Source organism: Oryctolagus cuniculus, chromosome 18, assembly GCF_051225735.1.
Source record: "Oryctolagus cuniculus isolate XC-2025 breed Fujian yellow rabbit chromosome 18, ASM5122573v1, whole genome shotgun sequence".
Lineage (NCBI taxonomy): Eukaryota > Metazoa > Chordata > Mammalia > Lagomorpha > Leporidae > Oryctolagus > Oryctolagus cuniculus.
The window spans coordinates 62,011,816-62,028,041 of record NC_142884.1 but is presented as its reverse complement, the minus strand read 5'-3'; the positions used below and the strand labels follow the sequence as shown (position 1 = coordinate 62,028,041).

General features: G+C 54.5%; 1 protein-coding gene across 2 annotated transcripts in view; it reads right to left on the bottom strand.

Moving 5' to 3' along the window:
• Positions 1–16,226, bottom strand: part of CDH1 (cadherin 1) — a 66,950-nt gene that overhangs the window by 4,994 nt on the left and 45,730 nt on the right. For both annotated transcript variants that reach the window (XM_002711639.6, XM_089320382.1), the window contains exons 3-13: positions 15,322–15,545; positions 11,013–11,156; positions 10,727–10,882; positions 10,020–10,164; positions 7,456–7,631; positions 7,199–7,327; positions 6,018–6,200; positions 4,789–5,033; positions 3,301–3,446; positions 2,035–2,259; positions 1,502–1,729 (exon numbers count right to left, since the gene is read on the bottom strand). In XM_002711639.6, the coding sequence (XP_002711685.2) occupies positions 1,502–1,729; positions 2,035–2,259; positions 3,301–3,446; positions 4,789–5,033; positions 6,018–6,200; positions 7,199–7,327; positions 7,456–7,631; positions 10,020–10,164; positions 10,727–10,882; positions 11,013–11,156; positions 15,322–15,545 (2,001 nt within the window). The remainder of the gene's footprint in view (positions 1–1,501; positions 1,730–2,034; positions 2,260–3,300; positions 3,447–4,788; positions 5,034–6,017; positions 6,201–7,198; positions 7,328–7,455; positions 7,632–10,019; positions 10,165–10,726; positions 10,883–11,012; positions 11,157–15,321; positions 15,546–16,226) is intronic.

Below are 16,226 nucleotides of genomic sequence, written 5' to 3'. Positions count from 1 at the left end.
TCAGTGCCCCTCATCTGGGTCAACTGTTTCCCACACAGGAAACAGCAAAGGCCCCGAGGCAGGAGCGAGCCCGGTGTGACCGAGGGAGAGAGGAGAGGTCCTCCGAGGGTAGAAGGGATGGAGAGACCAGGAGTTAGAGTTAGGAGCAGAGCTGTTAGGTCAGCCTAGACGAGACTGATTTGTGGATATTATTGCTACCCAACCACGGGTAACCCACAGAATGTTTTTTAATCTTCTCCTTAGATAAAAATTATATAAGCAAGCCCTAAAATCTGTGTAATTTCCACCTGGTCTTGGGACTATTTTTGGAATACTTAATTTTGTATACATACATATATATTTTATTAATTTATTAGAGAGGTAGAGTTATAGAGAGAAGGAGAGGTCTTCCATTTACTGGTTCACTCCCCAAATGGCTGCAATGGCTGAGGCTGGGCCAGGTTGAAGCCAAAAAAGCAAGAGCCAGGAGCCTCTTCCCACACAGGTACAGGGGCCCAAAAACTTGGCCCATCTTTTACTGCTTTCCTCAGCCATCGCAGAGAGCTGGATCGGAAGAGGAGCAGCCGGGACATGAACTGGCGCCCATATGGGATGCCAGCGCTGCAGGAGGCCGCTTAGCCTACTACGCCACAGCGCAGGCCCCCAGTTTTATCTTTTAACAGTTGTTCATTTTTATTTGAAAGGCAGAGTACAAGAAAGAGAAAGGGATCTTCCATCCACTGGTTCACTCCACCATAGCCACAACAACCAGGGCTGGGCTAAGCTGAAGCCAAGAGCCAGGAACTCCATGTGGGTGGCAGGGGTCCAAGCATCAGGCCATCCTCCTAACTGAGCCTCCGCTGGTGCCTTACCAGGAAGCAGGATCAGAAGTGAGAAGTTCACCGGCGCTCTGATATGGCAAGCAGCAGCTTCACTCCCTGTGCCACCCAATGCTCACCCTGGGGGAGGTTTCAGATGACAGGACCCAACCTACCCACTGTTTGTGAAATCAGAAAGATGCCAATGTACTGCCCTGGCCCACGACTGGTCACCTGGAACATGGGGCACTCGTACCTGTGCCAGGGGCTGTCTCCCCACTGTGGACGGGGCTGTATAAGACATCACCGGCTGCAAACAGGCCCCACCCACACAGAACTGAGGCCTTGCTCATCTGCCTGTGGTCCAAGGGCCTGCAATGCTGCCACCACCCGGAAGCTGGTGAGAAATCAGACTCTGAGGCCCCAGGCCAGATCCACTGGACCAGAGCATGCACGCCTTGGATGCACTCGAGTTCAGGCAGGGAACAAACCAAACAGAAGGAACCTGGGTGCCCTGCTCACTCCACAGATAGGGCCGCCTCGCAGGCTGAGCAGTCGCCTCTGAAATGCTGGCTAAGAGACAGAATTCTATTCTCTTTGAGCCACTGTTCTGGAAAGTCTCCTGCCTTGATCATGTTAACCTGGAGCCCAGGGAACCGCCCCGCACAGGAAGTCGAGGCCGAGAGGCCCGCAGCTGCACTTACTGAGCAGAGCCAGGATTCCTCCGAGAATGCCCAGAATGGCGGGGACCTGCAGGCCCGCTTCCACGTATGTGGCCCGCATGCAGTTGTTGACGGCGCCCTCGCAGTCACACACGAGCACATCCAGGGTGGTCACCTGGTCTTTGTTCTGGTTGTCTGCGAGCTTCAGGTTAATTTTGTAGTCGCCCAGCTCTAAAGTCTTCTTTGGCTTCAAAATGATAGACTCTTGACCTGGGGAAGGTGACCCAATCAGCGATGGGGCAGGCGGGGGCGGGGGGAGAGGAGCTCATTCTAGAATAAAGGGCTTCCAATGCTGAGCACAGGGAGGGAGACCTGCCGGGCTTTCCGATTATGGGGCAGCGCGTCTCCAAGTTGGATACCAGGAAAGAGAAGGGCCCCTGGTGCGATGCCCCAAATGCAGAAGGGACAGGGGGTGAGAAGGGACACTCGGAAGAAGCCGGGTCGGAGGAGGCGGGGGGTGGGGGGAGGAAGAAGGCCACCAGAGCCGGGTGTGCGGGAGACCGCTCAGCACCTACGTGGGTCACTGTACTCAATGGTCCAGTTGACGCTGGCCCCGTGCGTGAGCTCTGCGGTGAAGGGGGAGGTATTGGGAGGAAGGTCGGGATCGATGATGTTTATGAGCTGAGGTTGTGGGTCCCTCTGGCAGAAGTCCATCCTGCGTGGGTCAGGCACCGGCGCGTTGTCATTCACGTCAGACAGGATCAGGAGAAGGGTTCCAGTGCCGGTGGCAAGTGGGGAACCTGAGGGAAAACAGACAGGAAATGTCACGGCTCAGGAACGCACGAGCGCCCTCGCTGCCTCCCACGAGGCCCGGTCTCGGCCGGCGCCTCACCAGGCCCTGCCCTAGCCATGGGGCTCTGTCCTGCCCACCCCAGCCACTCACTCGAAGCTGAGCAGGTGGCTGACACGCTGCCTCCCATGCTGACATTGCTCAAGTTACGCCCACACCAAGGATGTCTCTGCACGTAACTTTTTTTAAAAAAACTTTTATTTATTTGAAAGAGCAAGAGAGAGAGAAAGGACAGACACAGAGAGAGATTTTCCATCTGCTGGCATACTCTCCAATGGCCTCAGGGCAAGCACTTTAGCTATCTTCCAATGCCCTCCCAGGGGAAGTAACAGGATGCTATATCAGAATTGGAACTGGCAGGATTTGAACCTGCACTCTGATGTGGAACTCGAATGTTGCAAGAGGAGGTTTAATCTGCCATACCACAACACTGGTCCTGTGAATATTCCTGTGACAAATGAGCATTTATCATGTAAAATGAATTTTAAAAATTTTTATTTAAATACACTAATAGATTTTCTAAAGAAACTTCCTTCTCCTCTTAGACCTTCCATTAAAAGGCATGTTTGGGGCTGGCACTATGGTACAGCAAGTTAAACTGCCAGCTGCAATGTCAGCATCCCAAACGGCCACTGGTTCAAGTCCTGGCTGCTCTACTTCTTTGTCTCTCCCTCTGTAACTCTGCCTTTCAAATAAATAAGTAAATAAATAAATAAATAAATCTTTATTCCCCCTTTCATATTAAAAAAAAAGAGCTATGGATATAAAGCTGAGAAAAATAAGGAAGTAAAATTAACTTAAAGAAGTCAGGGGTTTAAAAATCAAGCAGTCAGCCCCATTCTCGCGAGTTTTAAGGGTTGGACCTGAGCTATCAATCTGGCTCCCTTGGTGATGAGGGGCCTCTGCGGGACCCAGATTATCTGACTGTCACACGAGCCGGATGCGGCTCAGGGACACACGGCGAGCAGTGAGCACATGCTTCCAGACGCACCGTTGTCCGTGGCGATGATGAGCGCCGTGTACGTGCTGTTCTTGACATAGTCTGTGTCCTCCCGGTCCAGCTCCGCCCGCGTGGAGATGGCACCCGTCTCTGGGTTAATCTCCAGCCAGTTGGCGGCATCCCTCCAAATCCGATACCTGAAAAGGCGCGAGCTCGGGCTGAGCGTGGGCACGGCTGCAAAAGGCCAAGGCGCCTGCCCCAGCACTGAGCCACTCCGCTCAGCCCCGCAGAGCCGTCACTGGCCGGGTCTGGGCCGGGCGCCGGCGCCTGCACCTGCCCTTCCCCCCGGCACACACACACACACACAGCCTCGGCTGACGCACACGTTGACACACACCATTTCTCATCCTGCCCAGCACCAGAGATTCAGGTGCAGACATCACATTCCTGTACTCTGACGCTTTCATCTACGTCTTATCTCCCAAGAACAAAGCCATTTGCTTGCACAACAACTTTTAATTTCAGGAACTAAAACTTTGATAGATACTATCGTTAAATAAATGACACATATTCAAATGGTCAGTTTTCTCAAGAGGGCGATGTTTAGCCGGCACCCTTCCTGGTTCAGGGTCATGCCTGGCACTCAGTGGGCCTATCTCTCTGCTGCCCATGAATTCTGAACCATTCCTCAGCCTGCCTTTTCTTTTTCAACAATACCATTTTTGTCAAAAGATCTTGAAAGGCAGACTGACAGACATAAAGAGAGACAGACAGAGACAGCCTGGTCTCCCATTGCCTGGTTCATTCCCCAAATGGCTGCAATGGCAGGGGCTGGGCCAGGTGGAAGCCAGGAGTACAGAACTTCATCTTGATCTCCCACGTGGGTGCAGGGGCCATCTTCTGCAGCTTTCCCAGGCACATTATCAGGGAGCTCATTGGAAGTGGAGCAGCCAGGATGCGAACCGGTGCTGGCACCGCAGTGGGTAGAGCATTGCAGGTGGCAGCTTTATCCACTATACCTCAAGGCCAGCCCCAGGAAGTCATCTTTGTTCCAGGCCCAAGGGGCTCCACAAACACTACAGGACCTGGGGTTGGGGCAGGAGTTTGGCCCAGGAGTTAAGATACCACTTAGGACACCCACATTCCACTCTGCAGTGCCTGGGCTACAGTCCCTCCTCGGGACTGTACCTGGGAGGCAGCAGGAGATGGCCCAAGTGCTTGGGTTCGTGTCACCCACATGGGAGACCCAGATGGCGCTCAAGGCTCTGGCTGCAGCCTGGCTCCGTCCTGGCTGTTGTGGGCATTTGGGGAGAACTAGTGGTTGTAAGATTCTCTTTCTTCCTGTCTCTTTCACTCTACCTTTCAAATAAATGAATAAAACTTTTTTAAAAAGTAAACTAAACACGAGAAAGGTCTTACTGATAAGTAGCCATGAAACATCACATACAATTACATGGGTAAGGTTATAAAATAACACGTATGTCTGCATGTGTACATAAAACACCAGCTGTTGCCTGGCAGCTGGGGAAGCACACTTACGTTATCTTCTGCTGCATGAATGTGTCCGGGTCCCGGGCGGTGTAGGATGTGATTTCTAGCCCCACGCCGAAGTCCTCGGGCACCTCCACCCTCTTCTCGGGAGGCACAAAGATGGGGGCTTCGTTCCTGTCCACCACGTCCACAGTCACGGTGGCCGTGGAGGTGGGGAGGGCCACCTCGAAGGGGACGGCGTTCTGCACGGTCACGTGGAGAATGTACTGCTGCTTCGCCTCGAAGTCCAAGCCCTGAGGACGGAACAAGGCCGGGCTTCAGGTCCAGCTCCCTGCCGGGGTGCGGGGAAGGCAGCGGAGATGCCCGAGGGCCTGGGCCCCTGCACTGATGAGTTCCGGGCTCCTGACTTTGACCTGACCCAGCCTCAGCCATTGCAGCCGTTTGGAGAATGAAGCAGAACCAGCAGAGGGAAGATCGATCGATCGATCGATCTCTCTCTCTCTCTCTCTCTCTCTCCTCTCTCTCCCTCTCTCTCTCTCTCTAACTCTGCCTTCCAAACAAATAATCTTTGAAAAAAAAAAGCAGCAGCAGCAGCTTTAAAAAATTGTATATCAAGAAAAAGATTAGAGCAATGGCTGTTACTTAGTCCATACCAGCAGTTCTCACACCTGGCTGCTTGCTCGCTCAAACGGAAATTGAAGCTCTGGGCTTGGGCCAGGCGCCCATGACCTCCATGACTACCTTCAGCAAAAACGTCTCGGTTTTCACATCTCTAAGACGCTTCTCGAGGACGGCTGTATCTGCTCAGCAGTTAGGATGCAACCGGAATTCTGGCATCCCACATGGAGCGCCTGGATTCCATCTCAGCTTCCTGCTAACGTGCGCTGTGGAGGCAGGAGGTGACCCCCAAGCACTTGGCTCCCCGCCATCCACGCCGGAGACCTGGATGGAGTTCCAGGCTACCGCATTTGGCCTGCTCCAGCCTCAAGTGTTTCGGGCATTTGAGGAGTGACTCAGTGGATGAGAGGGCTCTGTGTCTGTCTCTGCCTCCGGAACCCTGCTTCCTGCCGTTTGCAAAAGGAGGTGGAGTGTGGTCTGGGAAGGAGCACAGGAAAGCAGACAGGACATCCTCTTCCGCTTGGCCTGCAGGTCACTACGACCCCTACGCCATCGCACCAGGTCCTGGTTCAGCAAACGCTGACCGACACCAGAGAAGACCGGGGGGTGGGGGTTGGTGGGAACAGCTGGGGGACGTCCCCTCCCGGCACTGCACAAACCTTGGCTGTCTTCAGGATGCCGTCATTGGTGGCCGGGTCCGTGGTGACAATGAACTGGCCCTCAGGATCGTTCAATACGGTGTACACAGCCTCCCAGGCCGGGGTGTTAGGCTCATCTTTGTCGGTCACTTTGAGCGTGGCAACCAGGTAGTTGGCCTCGTTCTCGGGCACCTGGCCCACGTACTGCAGAGCCAAGGGAGGAACAGGTCATCCCGGTATGCAGAGGCCCAGGGTGCCCGGGGCCCAGGGGGCTAACGGAGCCTGCAGGAGGCCTGGTACAACAGGCCAGGCCAGCTACCCTGTGCATAGCTCTCCAAGGCCCTGGCTCCCCAAGTCCCCGAGAGCTTGCCAACCCAGCTGGGGCAGTGACCTAAGCCCCGCATGGACACTGCGGTCCAGCTCCACCCCCGTGCACCCTCCATCAGTCATCTCCATCCAGAGTTTGGTCGTGAGGGCACCTTTGTGCCCAAGGACAAATTCTAACATTCTCCCCTCTACCCACGAGCTCCTGGACACCTGCCTTGTTTGGCTTTCTTCCCTGGGGTCTTTGCTGTCACCACACTAAGGTGACAAGTGGCCTCAGCAAAGCGTACCCCATCTACCTGCAGGCTTTTTGCCACATTAGAGAAAAAAAAAGAGTCAACCCTATTTGTTTACATAATCAGGCCTATGTAGCCAGCCAATAACTCAACTCCTAACTAATACAGTAAGTTCTTCCATTCGGCCCTCGGTGCCTTCTTCCAGAATGCATTTATTATACTTGGTATTCAGTAAGGCATGCAAACTACTCAGTATCTCCCCGGCTAGACGCTGAGCTGTAGAACAGAACCTGTGTGTGCTTTGTCTGTGAGGATGCCTCCAGCGCACGCCACAGTGTGCAGCTGCAAGCAGGAAACATTTGCCCAGCGAGTAAATGAACCCCTGTAAGATCCGCAACAAGGACACGCGAGGCAAGGACATGGTTTTGAGGGGCGCTGTCTGCATCTTCGCGGTCCTCCACCAAGGGGCCTCGGGGCCAGAGATGGGAAAAAAGATGCCCGAGCACAACGGCCAGGCCGGAGCGTTGGCCTCCAGGTTCTAAGTCGGCATCGCCCGGGCTGGGGAGCGCACGCAGGACCTCCCCAGAGCAGTGGGGAAGCTCGGCTCCCAAACAGAGGGCAGCAGCACCGCTGGGAGATTACCGTGGTGGGGTTGAAGACGGGAGGGTTGTCGTTGATGTCAGTGACCGTGATCACCGCTTCCGCCGTGGTGCTCAAGCCCTCGCCTTGGAGGTCAGCAGCCTGAACGACCAGGGTGTACTCGGGGTACGTCTGCGGAGACCAAGCACACTCGGGTTAGGACGGGGGCAGCGGCCGCCGCTCTGGGACAAGTGGCCTCGCACTGCCACGGGATTTAGCCAACCACACAGCCGCTTCCATGTCCCCTGGGTCCTCCTGACCTCTCGGTCCAGCCCGGTGGTGACCACACTGATGACTCCGGTCTGCGGGTTGATCCTGAACATGTTCTTGTGCGGCAGCTCGGGCTCCTGGCTGAGGATTTCGTAGGCGATGGCAGCATTGTAGGTGTTCACGTCATCGTCCGCGTCCGTAGCCGTGACCTGCATCACGGACGTTCCTGTTTGCCCCGGGGAAGAAGACGCAATCAGGCTGGGAACCTGACGGCCGCCCTGGGGCCGACTTCGTGCCCACAGGACAGAGGGCAGCTTCGATGCGGTCACGTCCCAGCTCCTGGGCCCTGAGTGCTGAACTTTTACTTTATCCGTTGAGTTAGAGACGGACGGAGCGAGCTCCTTCCCACCAGTTAACTCCCCGGATGCCTGCGACAGCCAGGCTCCCCCACCAGCAGCTGATGCCAATTCTCTGACGTTCTCACTAAAGCGCAAGGGGAGGAAGAAAGCATCCAGCCAAACGAGGACCCAACTTTTCCAACACACATTTCGGGCAGCACGCAGAGGTGAATCTGAGGACTAAATATCTCTACAACACTTTGTGATGTGGCTTTACTGAGTGAATGGCATCAAAGATAAGAAAAATCCAGGGACTGGCCTTGTAGTGTGATGCCTGAAGCTGTTATCTGCAATGCTGGCATTATGTACAAGCACCAGTTTGAGCCCCGGCTGTTCTAATTCTGATCCAGCTCCCTGCTAATGTGCCAAGGAAGGCGGCGGAAGATGACCTGAGTGCTTGGTTCCTGCACCCAGGTGGGAGATTTGGATGGAGTTTCCAGGCTCCTGGCTTAAGCCTGGTCTAGCCATGGCCATTGCAACCATCTGGGCAGTGGGCCAGAAGATGAACAATCAATCAATCAATCTCTCCTGTTTTCCTCTGCCTTCCAAATAAATAAACCTTAAAAGAAAAAGAGAGAGAGAGACAGAGAGAGAAAGAAAGAAAACATTCCAGAACTTTCCACACTTGGCTTGTCATTGCAGCTTTATTGGAGTGCATGGTAATTTGAGATCATTGCCTTCAAGGTGGAAGAAAATACTCATTAACACGTGTGACTGACAAGAGACTAGTGTCTAGTCTAGTATCTAGAACATCTAAATAATGCTTAAAAATCAACAGGGTAGGGTTTGGGCCCAGCAACTGTGGCATAGAGGGTTAAAGCCCCAGCCTGCAGTGCCAGCATCCCATATGGGAGCCAGTTCAAGTCCTAGCTTCTCCACTTCTGATCCAGGTCCTTGCTAATGCGCCTGGAAAACAGTGGAAGATGGCTCAGGTCCTTGGGCCCCTGCACCCACATGGGAGACCTGGAAGAAGCTCCTGGCTTCAGGTTGGTCCAGCTCTTGACGTTGTGGCCATTTGGGGAGTGAACCAGCAGATACAAGACCTCTCTCTCTTTCTCTCCACCTCTCTAACTCTGCCTTTCAAATAAATAAAATCTTTAAAAAAAAAAAAATCAACAAGGGGGCAGGCAATTGGCCCAGTGGCTAAGGCACTGAGTAGGCACTGGAGTTGCCTAGCTTCAAGTCCTGGCTCTGCTCCCGACTCCACCTCCTGCTACTGCACCTTGGGAGGCAGCAGGTGATAGCCCAAGTACTTGGGTCCCTGCAACCCATATGGGAGACCTGGAGTTCCTGGCCCCTGGTTTCAGCCTGGCCAGCTCCAGATGTTGTGGGTATTTGGGGAGTAAATCAGCAGATGGGAGTGCTCTTTCTCTATCCCTCAATAAGTAAAATTTTTTTAAACAACTACACAGTTAGGAAAAGGATCACTAGGGAACACAACCAGCCCAACAGAAACACACACACACACACACACACACACAGTCCTGAAAAAGAAACACAAGTGGCTAGCAAAGTTGTGTAGCTCACTGGTAATCACTGAGATGCCCTTTTAAACTGCACTAAGACATAATCACACGACAGGTAGGCAAACGCCAAAATGTCCAGTAAGCCCAGGATCTATATTACTGGTGGGAATGTAAACCGGTTCAGCCACCTGGGAGACACTCTGTCATCGCTTAACATGGCTCAGCATGTTGTGTGAGCAGCACATGTGGCTATGGCAAAGCAGGTAAGGCTCCACCTGCGATGCTGGCATCCCATATGGGTCCTGGTTTGAGTCCCAGCTGTTCCACTTCCGATCCAGTGCCCTGCTAATGGGCTGGGAAAAGCTGCAGAAGATGGCCCAAGCGCTTGGGCCCCTGCCACCCACATGGAGACCTGGATGAAGCTCCTGGCTCCTGCCTGGCTAAGCCCTGATGGTTGTGGCTGTCTGGGGAGTGGACCAGCAGACGGAAAACTGATGGCTAACTCTGACTTTCAAATAATAAACCTTAGAAGAACAAAGAGCAATACACAAGCACTGCTGTGTTAGGCAGGGGGGGAGGTGGCTGTCACTGCTCCATCAGTCGCACATTCCTGAGGCTAGGTTGTGTTGCATGTGCACACACACACACACACACACACACTGGCTCCCAAACAAGTTCTGTCCACAGCAAGGGTCCGCGTCAGGGGCCTGACCCCGGCTCCAGGCAACCAGCCGCTCGTCCTGGACAGACCTGGTAGCGCGCCTTCCATGACCGAGCCCTTGAAGACCTCCTGGGTGAACTCGGGCCTGTTGTCGTTCTGGTCCGTCACCGTGATCACGATCTCCATCGGGTCTTCAATGGCGTTCCCGTTCGATGACACGGCGTGAGAGAAGAGCTGCAGGAGCCAGTGGAAGGTTACTCGGGCCCCGGCGAGGATGAAGAGGCAGAGGATGGGCCTGGCCAGGGCAGTGTGGGATCCTCCGGCCTCTGCGACTTCTACTCTGAGACCTGGGCTGCTGCTTCAGTGAGATCCTGACCCCCTTCTGCTTCCCACCCCGAGGACCAGGGCATCAGGCCCAGAAGGGATAAAGCCATCCAGTCTGGAGTTGCCCCAGACCCCTCTGCACGTGCACCAACACGTTCCCTCCAGCCGCCCCAAACCCACACTGCCTGCTACCAAGTCCCGGAACTGGTTCTTCCCCCAGTGTCACCACTGCTCCTTTAAGCCAAGAGCAGGTTGATATCCTGGGTCTAAACTCACGCATGGTACGAGGGCACTGTCCCCCCCTTTCTCCTAAAAGGAAAACAATTCACAACTTCAAATTGTCCCGGGTGCCCCTGTCTCGTCTCCTTGGCAACAGGTCGAGCCCCTCCCATGTCGGGGATCTGATCTGGGTTGACCTAGATTCTGGACGGAAGCCAACCCACTGTCAACCAAGCTCCTCGGAGGCACTCACCGTGTACTTGGCGATGTGTTCTCGGTCCAGAGGCTCCGTCACCTTCAGCCATCCCGTCTCCCTCTCGATGATGAAGACACCAACAGGCGGCGTGTCGGCTCCCTGGCCGGTGATGCTGTAGAAGACCTGGGTCTCCTTGTCCCTGTTGGACTTGATCTGAAGGCAGGAGCCAAAAGCAAACAGGGCCGCTGAGCAACGACACCCCTCCCCCGGTCAGGTCTCCTCCCCTTCTCTCCCCGGTGCTGCTCTGCTCGATTTCTCCCAAATAGAGAACTGCCCTCCTTACCTGGACCAGGTTTTTAGGAAATGGGCCTTTTTCATTTTCTGGGCAACTGATGGGAGGAATAACCCAGTCCCTCTTCTGTCTTCTGAGACCATGGTGGGAGTCGGGAAACGTGAGCACTTCCGTGCTGGCTCCAGGGGAAGACTCCTTCAAGGAAAGAGGAGGAACAAAAATGAGAATTCAGGAGCGACACTACAGGTCCGACGGCCCACCTCATCCAGGAGGCGTCATCTGGTCTCTCTAAGGCAGAGTGTGGCTTTCACTTAGTGACACCCTCTCTGATCAATGACCAGTGAGATACACATTCTCCAAAAAGAACGGGCAACACAAAACGCACGAACCCCTTGGCCGCGTAAGACCGTGTTCCCGCTTGACCCTTCGTGGTGTCTGGGGTCCAAGTCATTACCAAGCACACACAGACAGGTTGCAAGGCTTGATGAGAACTCACAAGTGAGCTCCAGCCTAAACAAGGCATCTGTCCATCTTCCAGCGACACGATGCAGTAGTGAGTTAATACCAGGGATGATGCAACTGCCAGAAGCTCGGGGGGGGGGGGGGTGTTCCATTTTCTCTTTGTTTCTGCCTTTCCCAGGATTCCAGGGCCCCAGAGCAGAGTTGTCGGCCGTACTAGTAAGGGTGGGGAATGGATCCTACGAACCACCCTGCGGTTCACCTCACCGTGGCGCACCCACAGGGTTGCCACTGTTCTAAGGGAAGCTGTTGGGATGGAAACAATCTGATTGAAGGGTTTTCATGCACACGCAGGGAAACCTGGGCTGAAGAGGGAAGGAAAACCCAAGTCACTGGAGCACTTCAAAGTGCAGGAAAACAGCTTCCAAATCACTGGAGCGCTTCCAAGTGCAACGCGGTAACAGTCACGTTTGCAGAGCAAACCCCAGCTCCCACCCCACCCACGGCCATTTGCCAGGTGCGATTCAAGTCCTACTTCCTGGCTCTCAATGATTCCAGGTGTACTCGGTAGAGATGAGATGGGGCCCGAGGCACCCCAGAACCCTTCCCCAGTTCTGCCTGTCTGCATGTGTGCGTGCGTACGAGCACATGCGTGCACAGCGATGCACACGCCGTATGAGCAGATACACCCACAGCGATGCACACATGCAGGCGGGCAGGCACAACTGTGCACACCCACGGGCCCCTGTCCTCCCCACCCTGGTGCTCGTCTCCTAGAGAGGAGCCCAGCCAGCTAGATTCCTCACTGCCGAACCTGCTGGCTCGGGCCGAGTCCTCGCCGCTCCGCACCACAGCTTCCTAACAGCTAAGGCAGGGATATTATTAGCACTTGCAAGCACCGAATGAGCCGCTGATACTGCACACCCAGCGCTGAGACTGGTGCCCACGGTGCAGGGAGTGACTCTTGGCACCGCCCGAAGCCCAGGGCCAGCCTGCAGGACAGGGCCGGCAGACAGGCATCACAGGATGGCCTCAGGACCGCAGAATATTATCAGGGAATGATCACAGGGCACAGTGAGCACTGTGCAGGCAACACCCAGCCAGAACCCCTTCAAGTGTGACGTGGAAGGGAACCACGCCCATGCTCACTGAACATGGAATTTTTTAAAAATATTTATTTATTTGTAAGAGTTACAGAGAGGCAGAGGCAGAGGGAGAAAGAGAGAGACATTGATCTTCCCTCTGCTGGTTCACACCCCAACAGCTGTAGCTGGGCCAATCTGAAGCCAGGAGCTTCTTCCAGGTCTCCCACATAGGTACAGGGACCCAGGGACTTGGGCCATTTTCCCCTGCTCTCCCAGGCATCTTAGCAGGGAGCTAGATGGGAAGAGGAGCAGCCGAGACTCGAACTGGCGCCCCTATGGGATGCCGGCACTGCAGGCGGCAGCTTTACCTGCTATGCCACAGTGCTGGCCCCTGAACATGGAATTGACCCCCAAAAAACCGGATCCCAGACCGAGAAGATGAACCCCCCCCCCACTTCCCATGGTAAAGCAAGCTGCCATCCCTTCTCATTATATCTAGTCCAGTGTAAGCTGACTCCACAGGATCCTCTGCACTACAAACCAAACCTGGAACGACCCACGATAGAGCCTGCCACCCACCACCAATACTCTTGCTTCCTTTCTTATCAAAAAGAAAACAACATAAGGGAGGGTGTTTAGCCCACGTCCCGTATCAGAGCAGGGAGGTCCAGGCCCCAGCTCCGGTCCTGACTCCAGCCTCCTGCTAATGCGCAGCAAGGGCTAACTCAGTTACTTGGGTCCCTGCCACCCAACAGGAAGCCCACACTGAAGTCTTGGCTCCAGCTCTGGATTGGCCCAGCCTTGGTTATTAAGACATTTGGGAAGCAGACCAGTGAACAGGAGATCTCTGTCTCTTTGCCTCTCAAATAAATAAATAAGGATTCTCAAAAAAAAAAAAAAAAAAAAAGCTAATTAATCAAATTCTCTCCCACAGTTAGGTGTGCTAGATCTGATTGATGGGATATATGCAAAATTGTTCCTTAAGAATTCCATACAAGTCTCTGAAATGGCAGAGACAACTGAGGAGGACATTTTGTGCTTTCTCCCTTTCTCCTTATCATCTAGAATGAAAGCGTGATGACTGGAGCTCCAGCAGCCTTCTTGGATCATGTGGTATCCTTGAGAATGGAAACCATGCGCTGAAGATGGCGGAGCAGAAAAGACAGGAGCCACCCGGGCTGTTGATGACTGCACAGCCTGTATCAGCAGGGGTCACAACTCATCCTTGGACTTCCTTAACTTGAATGAAGAGTTATTTTGCATAAAGCATTGTAAGTTGGGGCTTTACATAAAATAAACTCTGAATCCAATCCTGATACAGCAGCCTTGGAAGTAGAGGCAAAGTTGGCAGAAGTGGGTGGAAAAACAAAAAGAACCAAGCTCAATTGTTGTGTGGTTGTGAGAGGCTTCTACACACAGCTGCCCAGCCAGAATCCACAGATTGGGGCTGGCCGGGTGGTACAGTGCATTAAGCCACCACTTAACCGGCTTGTCCCTTGTCGGAGTGTCAGTTGGAGTCCCCAGTCCTCAGCCTCGGAGCCAGCTGCCTGCCAATACACCTGTGAAGGTGGCAGAAGATGCCCGGCCCAGCCTCGGCCATTACAGCCAGCTGGGCAGTGAACTACTAGATGGAAGATCTCTCTCTCTCTAAGCTGCTTGGCCTTTCACATAAAGAAGTAAATCAAAAACAAGCAAACAAAAAAACCCCATCAGGCGGAACGTTCTCACCTGAATGATGGGGTGAATCGGAGGAGCCCTGCGTCACGGAGCTTTGTTACTATGGTTCTACCAAGAGCCTCATTGTTCTGGTCTTTCTAATTACACCAGGGGGAAAAACTGGATCAATCAGGGGGACAATTAAATTCCAAGAGTCTCAGAGAGAGAAACAGGAGCTGACTGTGCAGGCTTCCTTGCTCCGAGCCCAGCGGGAACTTCCCCCGGACATGATGGGAGGAAGCGCAGGGGGAGCAGCTGAGAACCGGCAAACGCACTTGGCTGTGGGCAACAACGCTCTCCAGAAACATCCTCGCCAAGAACCTAGGCGGACACGCGGCCGATGTTCGCGGCCGACCGTGTATCTGAAGGCTGACGCTGGCGGGGCCTCGGGTGTGGGGCAGACCTGGGGCCAGGCACCCAGATGCACGGCGAAGTCTCCTTTCGAAAGGAACCCTTCTTGAGCTCCAACATGACACAAGCAGAAAATTCCGTCCAAGCACAAAATGATGAAAAATGTGACACTGACTCCAGGCTGCGCCTGGGAGACTGATATGAGACGCAAGTTCTGCATCTTGACTTGGGTCTCACTGCCAAGCTATCTCGTTCTGTGTATGCGAATCTCCTGGAAACTGAAACGGAAACACTTCTGGTCCCAAGCATTTTAGAAGGACACCCAACCTGTAGCACGGGGACCAGCAGGTAAAGCACAGCCCAGTGGGCCACAGCTTCCCACTGGTTCATCCCTCTCTCTACCAAGGCCCTCCCCACTGGAAAGGCAAAGAGAGGGCTGGGATTCAATGCCACACAGCAGCCGAGCCTTCACCCACCATTCGGTTCCATTCAATCCCCCAGTGCCAAAAACCCAGGCAGCATTAGGTCAGGTAGACCAGTAGTTCTGGACTGGGAGTCATTTTTGCCCCAAGAGGTGTTGGCCACGCCAGGAGCTGGTGGAGGCACTACTGATGCCTGACCACTGAGCCCAGGCATCCGCTCAGCATCCCACAGTGCCCAGGAGACGCCCTCAGGGTCGGGACAGCAGACTGGAAGCACCGTGAACTTCTGAGGCCACCCCCACCCTCCCAGCCCCCACCCCGACGTACATGGCGATGGTGGTGGTTGCGGTGCGGCCCCACGGCCTTCAGCGTGACCTTGGTGGAGAGCTTCCTGTAGCTGGAGTCCCAGGCGTGGACGTGGAAACTGGTCTCCGGCCTGTGCAGCTGCAGGGGCCGCTTCACGGTGATCACGCCGTCCGTGCCCACTTGGAAGCGAGAGTCGTCAGAGAAGTAGGCCGTCCTCGGTCGGCCTGTGCAGCCTTCAAAGTACACTGTGAAGCAGAGACCACAGCAATAGGAAAGCGGCCCACCCGGGCGCCCACGCTCCCCTCCCAAGCACACGGGCCAGCCGAGGCCTGGGGACAGAGCAAAGCCGTCGAGGAGTGGATACTGTCACCAGGTCCTTTCTCATTTCTGAAAAATGGGCTTCTTTTCATTCTATTTTCCCCTGAACCTTAAGACAATTATTGACTGGTTTATTTATTTGAAAGTAGAGGGACTGAGAGACAGAGACCCCCATCTTCTTCATTCCCCGAGATGCCTGCGAGAGCAGTGGCTGGGCCAGGCGCAAGCCAGGAGCCTGGAACTGAAGCACCTGGGCCAGCATCTGCTGCCCCCCAGGCTGTGCGTCGGCAGGAAGCTGCCAAGACTCAAAGCCAAGCACCGCGATGTGGCAGGCAGGTGTCCAAAGCAGTGTCTCCACCGCTTCGTCCAAGTGCCGACCCCTCTTCTTCCGTAACAACAAGCAGAGGGAGCTCTCCCTCACGAGAAGCCACCGACGAAATCCGCCCGCCAGAGGCTGTGTGTGCACCGCGCACGCTGAAGTCGACAGCTCAGACTGCAACACACAGCGGCAGAGAGCAGACAGCGGGGCTTCGGGGAGACAGGCTGATCTGGCCCAACACCCCCAGCTCTGCCGCTCATTAGCTCAGGGGCCTTCGGCAAGGTACTGA